Below are 13,063 nucleotides of genomic sequence, written 5' to 3'. Positions count from 1 at the left end.
AGTCCAGCAACAGCGTAGACGCACGCATGCCGCAGCGGCGTCTGCTTTCGCCGTCGACTTGGTGTGTTTATGTTAGTATGAGGAGAAGATGACACGAATTTTTTAAGTACTCCCGGACGTATACATTTAAAGGTAAAGTGTATATATTCATATCTCTCCTGCCTGTGTTCACGCGTTCACTTCGCTATAACACTCGCGGCAAAGATGCAGGAGCTGGTCATTTAATGTTTTCATCCGAAATTACAGCCTGAACGCATTTTACAACAAGCCTGTTTTACTGAGAAAATAGACTGCAAAGCATAAACAAGCATGCACATCATTTGTAACATGTACAGAAGCGCTATTTTGCGTGCGGTTCTTCCCGGTGGTAGCAATCTCTTAGTGGTGTACATTTCGCCACGTAATCCTCATTTCTGGCTGCAACGTACAGCTGTGGTGTTGCGTATGAGATGCATTTGCACGCAGAAAATGTGTCGAGGTTCATGACAGTAACAAATCTTTAAAAGTGCTTGGACTCATTTGCTATGGTATCCATGCCATAGCAGATGATTCAAACAGTGCATGTTCAAATTATCTCTAAAATTCAATGCGATTACTTCTTCAAAGACATTTAAAATAGCTGCTCAACTAGTTTATTTGTATTCAGTTTGGTTTTCAGCACTATTCATATTTGATTCAGCAGCAAGACTATGCTATTCATAATCAGTTTGGTTGGCAAAACTACAATTCGCATGCCCCTCAGCACGTAATACCAGTTTCTCCATCTCAGTGCTGCCTATATTAATGAGTGCCTTCATGTAAATTGCAGCATACACTTCCTTTTCTTGACCTATGCCATTTGGTCTTCCTAGGTTTCATATGTGTGCACAGCTTTTGTCATTTCAGACACTGAAAGTAGCAGATGAAATCTGGCGATTGAGTGTTAACATGCAACACAGCTCAAGCTACTCAGCTGCGGCATGTACTGAAAAGAATTGTTACCAATTGAGACAGCCTCTACCAGCCAAATTTCAAGTGAAATATTTGTACAGTTAGTGTTGAGCACAAATAAACAAGAATTCTGGCACAATTGTGCTGCTGCTGAGGAAGAGTCTATAAAGTTTTCGAAACATTGCATGATATAAAATGACTATTCTAAGTACAAATATGTATATATTGGATGTTTTGTGTGGAATGAGTGTTTTATTCTTCTGTTGTAGTTTTATTTCAGTGTTTCTCATACTTAAAAACAATACAGCTAAGAGTAAGCACTGAAAAGTCGCGTCACTGCACGACAGAGTAATAGTGCATGGCCAGAGCGGTCAGTTGGGATCAAGAAATACTAAGCGCCCACTGCCTTTGCATCAGCTAAGCATCCCCACTTGTAGAGAAAAACTGTCTAGGGGCTAATTGTAAAACAGTGACCAAGTGTAATGGCATGTCACTTAGTTGCCAGGACAGCATGCAGACTTGATGGAATTTTGACTTGTCTGTGAACATGAAATACTATACTTCTATGACTAGTGTACTTACCTACCCGAGTCCTTTGCTTTGTTTAGATAACTATACTGCAAGCCCATACATCAAGTTCATCGTGGAGTGAATACACAGATCCTCAATACAATTAAAAGAACAGAAACCAATTGTAGTGGCATGTAAACACAGTGCAGTTCTCCGAAAGAGTCACGGCAAAACTGCACCTTGTGATATCAAATAAAATATCTCCTCTGAGAAAGAAAACTGTGCCTGGAACTCTGAACTGTCAAATAAAAGAAAAATGGAAGAAAGCGAGTGTGTGGATGTTAGGAGTCCTTTCCACGGGCCTTGCAAACCCAGATGTTTTATACTGGGTAGCTCGTGTAACAAGTAACGAATGCTAAGACAGAGAGGCAAGGAATGCAGCACTGAACTGCAAGATGTTTACTAGGTCAATATTATAATTGCATATAGTGAGAAAGCTGCTGGATAATCTTGTCAATCCAAGAAAAATGCTTTTATTGACTGTTTACAGTCACCTGGCCTGTTTGAGACTGATTAAAAAAATTCTGGCGATGCCCACCATCGAACCGTTTGAAATTATGGTTTCGTTTTGTACTTACACTTATTCCCTTAATCAACTGAAACTGGCAGTGCTTTTTTTCCTCAATGCTACCTATGATTAAAAACCCATCTAATGTAGCTTTGTGTTTTGGATTGCTCATCTCACTGAATCTTATGTATTTACGGGCAGATATGGAGGCTTCTGGGTCATTTTACAATATCACCAAGCTGCAGGTGTACCGTAAAGAACACATTTCATGCTATGGCCAACCGCTGCAATATCCTTTGTCAGGGAGTCTGTCTCCACAAAAGCATTGAATGTAAATGTATGGACCAGTGAGGCTTTACATAACTGCCAGAGGATGCATGCATATGTAATAGTCATTCGCAACTCATCCATATGTGCCATTTAGTAACTCAAATAGCATCTGCCTTGCAATGGAAACATGCCACTAGGATGCTACACGTGCTGACCATTTTATGCTTGTAATATTTGCTGTAATGCTAGTTGGTTCACACTGACCATTTGAGCGGCGCAAGGACATGATCACAGGAAAAGAAGATGGAAAGAAAGAGCACCTTTCAATCCCTCTTCTTTTCCTATGATCGTGTTCTTGTGCCGTTTTATTGATCATGTTATGCTGAGTTACTATTTCTTGAATGCGTAACAGCGCCCTCACTTCACTGCCACTGGAAGGTTCTAGTCTCTGCCTCGTTCAATAGCCCTGGGTTTAGCTCGCCCCACCAGATTCTGCTCGCCTGAAGAGCTCATGCTGCATGATACGTCATCCTGTCCCATGTTAGGTGTGTGTAGGTTTCTATATGCATTCCTGATTCTATTATTTTTTCTTTTTTTGCCTGTGTTTCAATGTTACTTTTTAGACGTTTCCAGGATCATGCACACATTCCTGTGAAGCTTTGTGGATGAGTTCCTACTTGCGCTGTAGTGTGTTCATTTCCTTCTCTGCCATTGTCATTTCCCTTCATTCACTCTCCAGGCCTTTGGGCTGCGTCGAATAACATTGGCCAGCACTACTGCTTCTTGTGCGCCTTGTTTTTGTGCTTTTCGTTCCCACTTTGTTCCCCTTAAAGCTGGATAGAAACTAGTCCATGCAGTTTCACACTTGGGAGAACCTGCCTGCTTTAATGCGAAGTCCCCAAGTAGACGAGAAGGGGGGGGGGGGGTACTGTTGTAATGCAGCAGTGATACACAGTGATATGCACAACATATAATAGTGATGATCGCACCTTGTAAACTAGCAGACAATGCTGTTTCGCCTTTGAGCAGTGTGGATGACCATATTACTGGGTTCTTTTCTATCACAAATTGAATAAATAGATAAGTTGGCAAAGCACTACTCTTGCTCATTCATTGCAATTGTGTTTTCTTCATGCATGCAGCCTTGTACTGTAGTCTCACTTCTTCACACTTGTGCAGTGTTGCATGTGGAGACAGGCTCTGTGGAATTTTCCATACAAAGGGGTCCTTGCAATGGGTATATACAGTGACAGCTTCATTTAGGGGAACATTATAAAAATAGCCAGCGAGCTCAACAGGGAAAGAGAAGTACATTACTCTGAGAGGACACATAACATGCTGTAAGGTGCTGTTTACCAGAGTCGTGAAGCGCACTAAGCTTTCGGTCAGTCCGAGATTGCTAATTAGGTACATGCTGACGCAACTGCATGAATTTTCACTTGACAATCATATCTGTGGGGTATTTAGAAGCACTCCAGTGATTTTAGGTGTGTGTAACATGGCTTTTTTGAAATTTCAGGCTGTTTGTGCTGCCTGATAGTAATGCTGCACTGCTCTGGTTGAAGCCAGGAAATTCAACAAAGCAAAGGATATTTTATCCAGATTTCTGCACGCTATACCATGAACATAAAATGAGTGTTGCATGTCTCTAACAGCAAGCTTAAGCTGTTATATGCATATCCCTAGTTGTAGCATCTCACATCTGTTACCAGTATAGTGGTCTTTGAAGCCAGAAAATAAATGTTTATCCTCCCCATTTTAGTTCTCCTCAATATTTGGTTTTTGCCAAGTAATTTCCATTTTTTTTGCTACACTAAGCAGCAGCATTTAACATTCTCAAGAAGCATGTTTATGCAGCTCAAGGCAATGTAAGGTAATGTGGTTGTGCGACGGAATTTTACCCGAATTATCATGCTGTAGAGGGTTGACACTATCGAACCTTCACGGTTTAGTCTCAAGGAAACTTGTTTGAAAATTCATCTTGCTCAGTTGCAACTCATTATTTGAATTCATCTTCCCTCAGTATGATCAAGGGCCCTGCCCTGATAAAAGTGTGCAAGTACCTGTATATAGTTGTGTCATTGCAACTGGAAGAATTTTTAGCCAGGTTGAAAATTCTTTTCAGATTGTACATTTTTTTTTCATTCTGCACCATAATATTGCCCAATTTATTTCAGTCTTATAATGGGCCTTACCATCTTTCTTAGCCATTAATTTGGTAGCATCTTGCTCGTTGGGCCAAGGATAGAACGACACAAGTTGATTACATGGCATGTGCTCTATTGGGACACGAATCTCGCCTCTTGTTTTTGGCTCAGCACCAAACCCTCGGTACCCATCATAGATATGTACCCTTTTAAGAGAGACAAAAAAATTAACAGTTTTGTCGGCTCACCATCATGATGCCCAGCACCCACAACATAACGATTAATCAGAACAAGACGTGGCACAGACATGACAGGCTTGCTATAATCTAGCTATAATTGCAAGAATTATACTTCATGAAGAATCAAGCCACTGAGTGGTGCCGATGCTTCTGTAGTTACATCAGCAAGCAGACAGTGGATATCATTTCATTAATGCAAAATAGTTTCCAGAAAGGTCACGTCGCACCCAAGCCCGTTTTCAGGCACAGTACACACGAGCCACAATCAATATTTATGATGGACACGTTGCAGGGACAAGGGCGTGCATGCATGGTCACTACAGGGAGAGAAACAAACGCGATTACCTGCACAGATCAAACTTTATTTCAGCATTCAGAATGCAAGATATGTGTAGTGAGCTTTTCAAACGAATCAAATCCTTGTAGGCAATTTCAACCACGAAATAATTAGGAAGTAAAAATTAAAAAAAAAAAGAAATGAATCAATGAGAGCAGGAAATCTGCAGTAAATAATAGGTGCATGTTATTGCCATTACGAAAAGCATTTTTTTTTTGGCTGTTCATAAGACAATGAGGGAAATGTATATTGCAGAAAAATGCCGCTGGTCAGCTGTTCACAGGATTTCACGTGATGTCTGAAGTGCTTACATGTGCAAACTGCCTGTCTTGAGAGTACAAAAGCTTATGAGATGTTATTTTCTGCATATACCTTTGGTTTTTCATTGCAATGCACTTCAAAGGACTGTGGTAGCAGCCCATTTCTTAGCAAACTCAGTCTGAAATTACCTGCTCCTTCTTATACCTCTGCGACGCGAACACTTGTGATCCTCATTGAGGTTTTCAGGAAGTATTGAAGCATCCAGTGCTGCACGGCCGTTTTGAATGACCACTGAGAAGCTTCCTTCGTGTGCGTTAGGTGACATCGAGGGTGGCGACGCCCGCTCTCGGATGTGCTTCAAAACTCAAGAGCGCTCAGAAACAGCTTCGATCCAAGCAGGCTCGGGCACGATTGCACGAGTTGAATGCAGATCGAGTTCAATGAGGATAGAAAGTGTTTGTGTGACCGTGTTACTACCTTCTACTCATTAATTTCTGCTATAAATATGCCTAAAATCTTTGCTCCTTGAGTCATACTTGAGAGTACCAGCATTCATCACTCTCATGAAGTGTTACTGCATGCAGCTTAAGGCATGCCAGATGCAAACAAATGCCTTGTGCCATGTATTTGCACCCCAAGGTTCACACTATGCTCTGTGAGCCGCATGATAAAGCTGAATCCATAGAGCCTTACACACTTTCGTGCAGGTGGTTTTCTACTGAGATCTTGCTTGCAGGTACTCTTACTCTTTATTATTATGGCTTACAGTGCGAGTTTTTTTTTTTTTAATGAGAATATCATGAGGACAGTCCTGCACAATGTGCAGAAAACTTCCATCCTTCTAACCTTATACTGCTCCAATGGGGAAACTGAATAACACATAAGGTTGCATTTCATTTCAGATTGTGTCTGTACTTTTCTTCCTGTACCATATAACACTGCCCAATCTATTACACTTGTCCTAAAAAATCTTACACACCTTCTTAGCTTTCTCAGCCATTTCTACAGTAATCGTCCCATTCACAGAACAAGAATGCGTTGTTTTTTTGTTTTTTTTTCCTCGGCACTAAAAATTGGTTACAAGCCCGCCGTGGTTGTGTGCCCACAACTCATACCTATATATAAAGAGGCCAAGAACACTAGCAACAATGCCGTCCGCGCACGGTTGTAATGAGAGCATTCGGAGTACAACGATTAATCCCAATAAACACATCTGTCGAGACATCACACGAAGCAACGATAACAAGCAACCATCACAAACATACTTCACGAAGCATCAAGCAGCAGATTGGTGCCGGCTTCTCGACGCTTCTCCGTGCAGACAAAATTGTTTCGCGCACGTAAAACACAGTTTTCAGAAAGGGCACTTCACACCCACGGCAGTTCTGAAGCACAGCACATACACGAAACACGATTGATATCAGTGATCGGCACGTAACACGGACAACATCGTATGCTCGCGATCGCTACAAGCAGACGAATGAATGCGACTAGCACAGCTCAAAATTCATATCAACATTCGGAAAACAAAGCGTGCGCAGTGAGCTTTTCACTCGTAACAGATATACTTGCAGGCGATTTCCAACTTGGCAAAACCGCAGACGTTCCGAACGTATCACTTTCGCTACACTCCTACTAATTGTGGCTGCTATGAAACTGTCTACGCGCACAGGGAATTAATTCACTGCGGGGAGCTGCTTCCTGATGATGTCCGTGAAAATCCTGCAGCAATAAACACGTCGAGGCACCGCAACTGTGTAGCAGTAGTAGTACATCTTCCGTAGGTTTGTCGGCCACTCGTCAACTCGGTGCAGGCCAACTCAGCTGGGGGAACTGTCACTCGATGCTTGTGCACATGGCAATCCAAACTTCCAAGTCGCTTTGAATAATCGTAATAAACGAGCAATAGCGACATGAAGTCTATCTTTCACGACAGGCACCGTCCGCCTAGGCCTTCTTTCGCCTACGCTCGGTCGGCGGCCATCTTTGAAAAAGTAGGAGGAGCTTGCGATGCGCCTCCAGAACGCATGCGACAAAAGTTGAAGTTCGCGAACTCTGTGCGGCAGCCGGGCGGAGGACGCATGCCTCCGTCCGCCCCATTGTTAGGACCTGGCGGATGCGTTCTCGAGCGGACGGGCGCAGCGCCCAAATAGTGACCGTACAGCGGCCTTAAACGGGGGGAGGTTGGCCCACACGCCGGCTTACATATTTCGGAGTTCCTCGATTGCAGTTTTAATTTATTTGCGATGCAAAACTCAAGAGGTCTGTAAGCGCTGGAGATATCTAGTCACTCTCCTGCGCGCTTCGGCTCTGCATTCCAGCTGGGATGATATACATTATCCTCGTGTTGAAATCGGTCACATAATCGTAGAACGCATACGAGCGAAACCTCATAGCCAGTGTCTCGCACTGTTTTATAGCTGTTGTACACAATCAGACAGGCAACGCTGTGAAAATGTTCACTTTTCAAATTTCGAAAGCGCGCGCAAGCACAAGCAGTCAGATATTTACATGAAACTGTGATCAGTTAAGCCTGTTTCACATGCAAGCGAAAACGCTAGCGATTTCTGCCGCAGCGGCGCAAAAACCTGCTTGGAGCAGCGGGGGCAGCTTCAGCGGCGCGAGCGGCGAGGTTCGGGAAAGTTGGAATCCCATCGCCGCGAACGAGCGGCAGCACCGCTTGTCAACCAATGAGACGGCCGCGCGTTGCCACGTGACCAGTGCGAAACTTGCGCGGAAAACCCTGGCCATGAGGCTGTGTTTACTGCCTCGCGTGCTGTTGGTGGTGCTGGAAAAAATGTCACGTGCAATCTTTAACGAACTGCTTATCGCCGAAGTCGAGAAGCGGCCACTGTTGTGGGACGTAAAGGACAACAATTTTCGAAACAAGACATCAAAGGATTTCCTTTGGGAAGAAATAAAGGACGCGTTGCGAATAATTGACACCGGTGAGTTGAACTAATTTTCATCGTTGCTGTTGGGGAATGCGGCGCTTAGTGCACTCTTTTGTCGCCACACACGTGTTCTTGGTTGCGTGTAGTATCCGAGGGCGAGTGCGCTGCTCAGTTGTGTAAAGGCTGTTGGTTGGTGCGAGGTGGGCGGCACTTACCTACATGATTAAAATGGCAGCTTAATTTCCTGGAAACACGGAAGACGGACAGGAACGAAGAGAACAGGCGTTGCCTGTCGTAACTCCCGCAATCGCCGCGTTTTTGTCCCTTTCAATTTGTATTTAATAATCTTTTTCCCTAAAACCATTACAGGACTAAATCTGCTCAATACCAACTACAAAAGTATATAAAAATTCCCTACGTTAACCTTTGACTCGCAGACTGTTGGCTCCTTTCACTGCCCGACCCCATGTTCTCTTTGCGCTATTTTTTCATCATTAATGCGAACTCGCCCACGTATCAGAATTACTAACCTACGCCGTGCTTCTAAACGCGAAAGCCTGCCTTTCATGTCCGCGCACGGGTGAAAGTTTTTTCAGCAGTGTGGTGGCTGGTGGCTTATCTCAGCATGTATATGCACGATTTTGACCCATGTGCGCGCTCAAAATTCTTTATTTTTGTTTGACACTATGCACACTGCTACACATTCCAGTGACAACAGAAGAAGTTCAAACAAGATGGAAAAATCTTAAAGATACATTCCGAAAGAAGGTTAAAGATGAAATAGAAATAAAGAAGAGTGGGTCAGCAGCATCTGCCAAGACATCATGGCCGTACATGCAACAACTAGAGTTCATCAGGGACTCAGTGGAACCTAGACGGTAAGCAATGAGCAATATTGAAGTAGATGTGAATAGCAGCTAACTGTTTGCACTCATTCTAACCAGAAGCCACAGCAACCTTGAACCAGAAGACCTGTCAGCTGGCCGAACTGAAAACACATATCAGCCCAGCACCAGTGGTTCAAAAGAACAAGAGGACTGTGGTTAAGAACGAGTAGCGATGTACCAGTCCCCAAGCTGTCCTCAACAATATGATCCAGGGCCTTTTAGAGTCGCTTCGAGCCACGTTTCACCGAGGCCCAAGAAACAGAAAAGGCGGCAAGAGCTCGAGGCCACAGAAAGAGACTTACAATCGGTGCGAAATGCAATTGCGGCACACAAGCCAATGGGCCCGCCCAGCCACTTTCTTCTGTCGCTGAGGCCGCAAATGGATGCAACCCCACCCCATATGTTAATGCATTTTAAGATGGAAAAGTTAAACATCGCTGAAATGTACAATAATGGGCAGTATCCAACTGGCCTGGCTGTGCGTGGCCCTTGTGATGAATAAAACCTTGATTTTCTAGTCGTACTTCAGCACCACATGTGCACACACATCAACATGTTGGTGAATGCACTTCAGTGCCGCAACCCAGCCGATGCCCGTTGCCACGGCACAGCTCCCTGGCTGCTCATGAAGTAGTCCTTAAAGAGCTCCCTTGTGGCAGCTGCAGAGCGGCTGTAGTTATGGCCCACTGGCGCCTCGAGGTCAAGCATGGCTGTTGCTTCTTCATCATCTCGCCACTGACCTTGTGTCACGTTGCCGTAGCAGTCCTCCGTGTCTGCATAATTTGGTGGCATGTAGGCTTCGTCTTCTTTAAGGAAATTGTGCAGCACACAAGCAGCCATTACAACGTAGTCTGCATTCTCTGGTAGCAAATTTATGACTCTTCGAAAAATTCGGAATCTTGATGTCATGACTCCAAATGCATTTTCGACACACCTCCTGAAAAGAAATTTATAACATACATAGCATGAGTCATCTCAAGAGGCACATTAAATATGCTAGCATCTTGTTTCACCAACCATTGGTGCAGAAAATACTATTCAACAAACCTTGCACGGCTGAGTCTGTAGTTAAATATGCGTTTCGCTTCATCCAGGCCTCTCCCCGGGTAAGGCCGAAGAAAGTCTGTCCGAAGCTGAAACGCCTGGTCTCCAACAAACACATGTGGTGCCACTGTTGACGTTCCTGGCAACAGCTTTGGTGGCGGCAGACCAAGAAGGCCACGGCTCAAGAGTTTTCCGAGCCTTGCGGCCCCAAGCGTTCCTCCATCACTCTGCCTTCCGTAGGCGCCAACCTCTACTAGTGTAAAATTTAGGTTGCTGTCGGCGACCGCCATCAAAACTATAGAGTATGTACCCTGTAAAGACCAACAGTTCATATATGCAAAACAATATTGTGGAAAAAAAAAGGATTGGTTAACGTGCGCATTACCTTATAGTTGAAGTACAGGCTGCCTGAATTGGGCCGGGCCTGAATCTGAAAATGTTTTCCATCCATGGCACCGAGACAGTGGGGGAAGTTCCACTTCTCAAAAAACCCTTCGGCCACCTCCTGCCAGTCAGTGGTCGTTGGCACTTGTAGAGGCATTAAAGCAGATGCATGAGAGTATTTTCAGAGTAGAGTAGCAGTTCAAACCGAAGACGGGCATGCAGAGAGAACTCGTCCTGCAATTTCTTAAAATCCCTCCCTTTAAATGAAACATTCGTTCGTAAATAATTCACTCACTCAACCTCGTTTTAGGTTTACCTACTTTTTTGAGGTACAAACTGTAGAGATTACCAACAGTGTGCAGTACATTGAGTGTTTAATGGCACTGATCAAGCATTACTTCCTCTTTGGGAGATGGAGGATGCACAAATGCTGTGCTAAATTTATTAAACCATTCATTTTAGGGAGGGTATGACACACACAATAACAATTCTGGTAGCCGAAATCCCAGCATGCACATCATGTGGATGGAAACACTGTACAAGTTTGCAAATAGTTTTTGTTGTATATGCAGTGCTTTTTATAACTTCTGGTTGAATTACTTTGGACCTTTTTGACATATACTTCTTCCCTTTCTTACTTTAGGGCTTCCTTTTCTTTATCTCGTTTACAGACCAACAGAGTGCATACAGATCGGACACTACCTGAGTGGCAGGACACTCATTGCTGAACTATTTGAAAAACTCTTCGAATCAAGTGATTTATAAAAGAATCGCATATTATGCATTACAGCAGTTTCTACATTCCCTTTATTATACTCCATGTCGAATTCCCCCCCCAAAAAAACAAAAAAAAAAACAGAAAACGAATTGAATAATAATCCTGTCTGAAGCTCGTTGGTCTGGCGCGAGTGCGCCAGCCTCCATCACTGGTGCATTTGGAGAAAAGGAATGTGTTTCAAAACAACGAAATATAGAAGAACACCTATTCCCTATTCCTACCAGGAACGCACCTTCAGAACCCTGGGCTGAAGAATCTCCCACAACACCTGGCAGGTCTCACGGATAATTGTGTCAGCTGTAGACACGCCCACTCGGAAGGCCATAGCAATATCTTGAATTTGCATTCCCGATGCCATGTACCTGGTTGGAAGTATAAAAGCAATTTCAGCTTGGCATAATCGGGTCAGCGATTAGTCGGTGAAAGTGTGTACACTTCCTAGTCGTACCTTATCGTCATGGCAAGTCTTGCTCGTGACGGTATAGGTTCCCGCACAACGAAACGTTTCGTGAGCGGGGCTTCAACGAGCGCGTGAAGATCCTCAAACTTTGCTGGCGACATCCTGTAATACTTATTGAAGTAATCAGAGTCCCCGCTCATCAGCAGCGGCATCTGTAGAAATATATCATGACAAAACATCAACACCACGAAAAAAAAAAAAAAGCACCTTATGTACTACACGGAAACTCTGAACTCACCGCGGTGTAGAATTCAGATTCTTTTTTTCCGATTTTCCCGGATGGGTCGCACTCACCAACGCCGCGGAATTGGAAGGGTGGCTAAAGCCTTCTTCTTTTTGAGAAGGCAGCACTCCTCCAACAAAAGGAGATGCATAAGAGAGTCGTCATGAATGGCACATAACTCCATCGCACTCGACTCTCCAGCGTCCATCTTTGCGAAAAAAGTGTGCTGACACAGCCGCACCGAACCACCGAACTTTCATGCTTTCATTCTCAAAACAAAAAGCACTTAAACAATAAAAAGTAATCATGATTTAATTCTTAAAACGCAAGATTTGCTTTTATTTATACAAATGTTTAGAAGAAGTGACGAAATCATATTTAAAACTGAGCTTGTTCGTTCCTGCAAGCCACCGAAACCGACTGCGAACGTGCGTTGTTTACTAGCAACGTTGGTTTTCGCAGCGATGAAAATCGCGCTGTTGCGACGCGTGTGAAACCAAGCCTCGTGAAAAGCTTCGCAGCGCCGCGCCGCTGTTCGCTCAGTTCGCTGAATCGCTTGCATGTGAACCGCGCTTAACTGTTTCGCAAGCGAAAATAGCTATCTACACGAGAGAACACATTATGTGCACGCGGCAAGAACATCAACATTATGTTTGGCTAGTAAACTCAACACCTAAATTGTGAAACATTTCGAACTTACCTTGCGGTCAGTCCTTGCTCGAGAACCAGATAAAAATGAAAGGTCGCATATGACACGCTCGAAAAAAAACAAAAAACACGTCAATTCACACGTGCATAAACGAAGGAATTGCTAGCGGAGATATAGTGCGAATGGGCCGGACGATTCATTAAGTCACTGGAAACGATGGATGGATGGAATATAGGAGCGTCCCCTTCGAGACGGGGTGGTAGCAGTAGCTATCATGCTCATTTTTCTCCCTATATCTTAATTATTGTTTAGATTGGTTAGCTATACCATCATTCTATTTATTAAATTTTTGTTTCTACGTTACTAACGTTATGTCACTTCTCTGCTTTTAAGCGACCAATCTTCCAGTCGATTTTTGATAGTTTGATAGCTTCCACCGCCGGTTTATTCACCCGGCCACTGGTATATCTAAACCCCAGAGC

The 13,063-nt window shown here is 43.9% G+C and overlaps 1 protein-coding gene across 1 annotated transcript; it reads right to left on the bottom strand.

The window, feature by feature from the left end:
* Positions 1-9,613: 9,613 nt before the first annotated feature.
* Positions 9,614-10,392, bottom strand: LOC146180729 (uncharacterized). Its single transcript, XM_084576120.1, has 2 exons — positions 10,091-10,392; positions 9,614-9,980 (listed from the first exon to the last, which is right to left on the bottom strand). Exons 1-2 carry the CDS (start codon positions 10,375-10,377, stop codon positions 9,614-9,616), a joined length of 654 nt encoding a protein of 217 aa, XP_084432246.1. The 5' UTR covers positions 10,378-10,392.
* Between the last annotated feature and the right edge of the window lie 2,671 nt (positions 10,393-13,063).

This window comes from Amblyomma maculatum, chromosome 8 (assembly GCF_055883805.1).
Source record: "Amblyomma maculatum isolate TAMU_Amacu chromosome 8, ASM5588380v1, whole genome shotgun sequence".
Lineage (NCBI taxonomy): Eukaryota > Metazoa > Arthropoda > Arachnida > Ixodida > Ixodidae > Amblyomma > Amblyomma maculatum.
The sequence above is the reverse complement of the archived record's forward strand: the minus strand, read 5'-3'. Positions and strand labels throughout refer to the sequence as shown.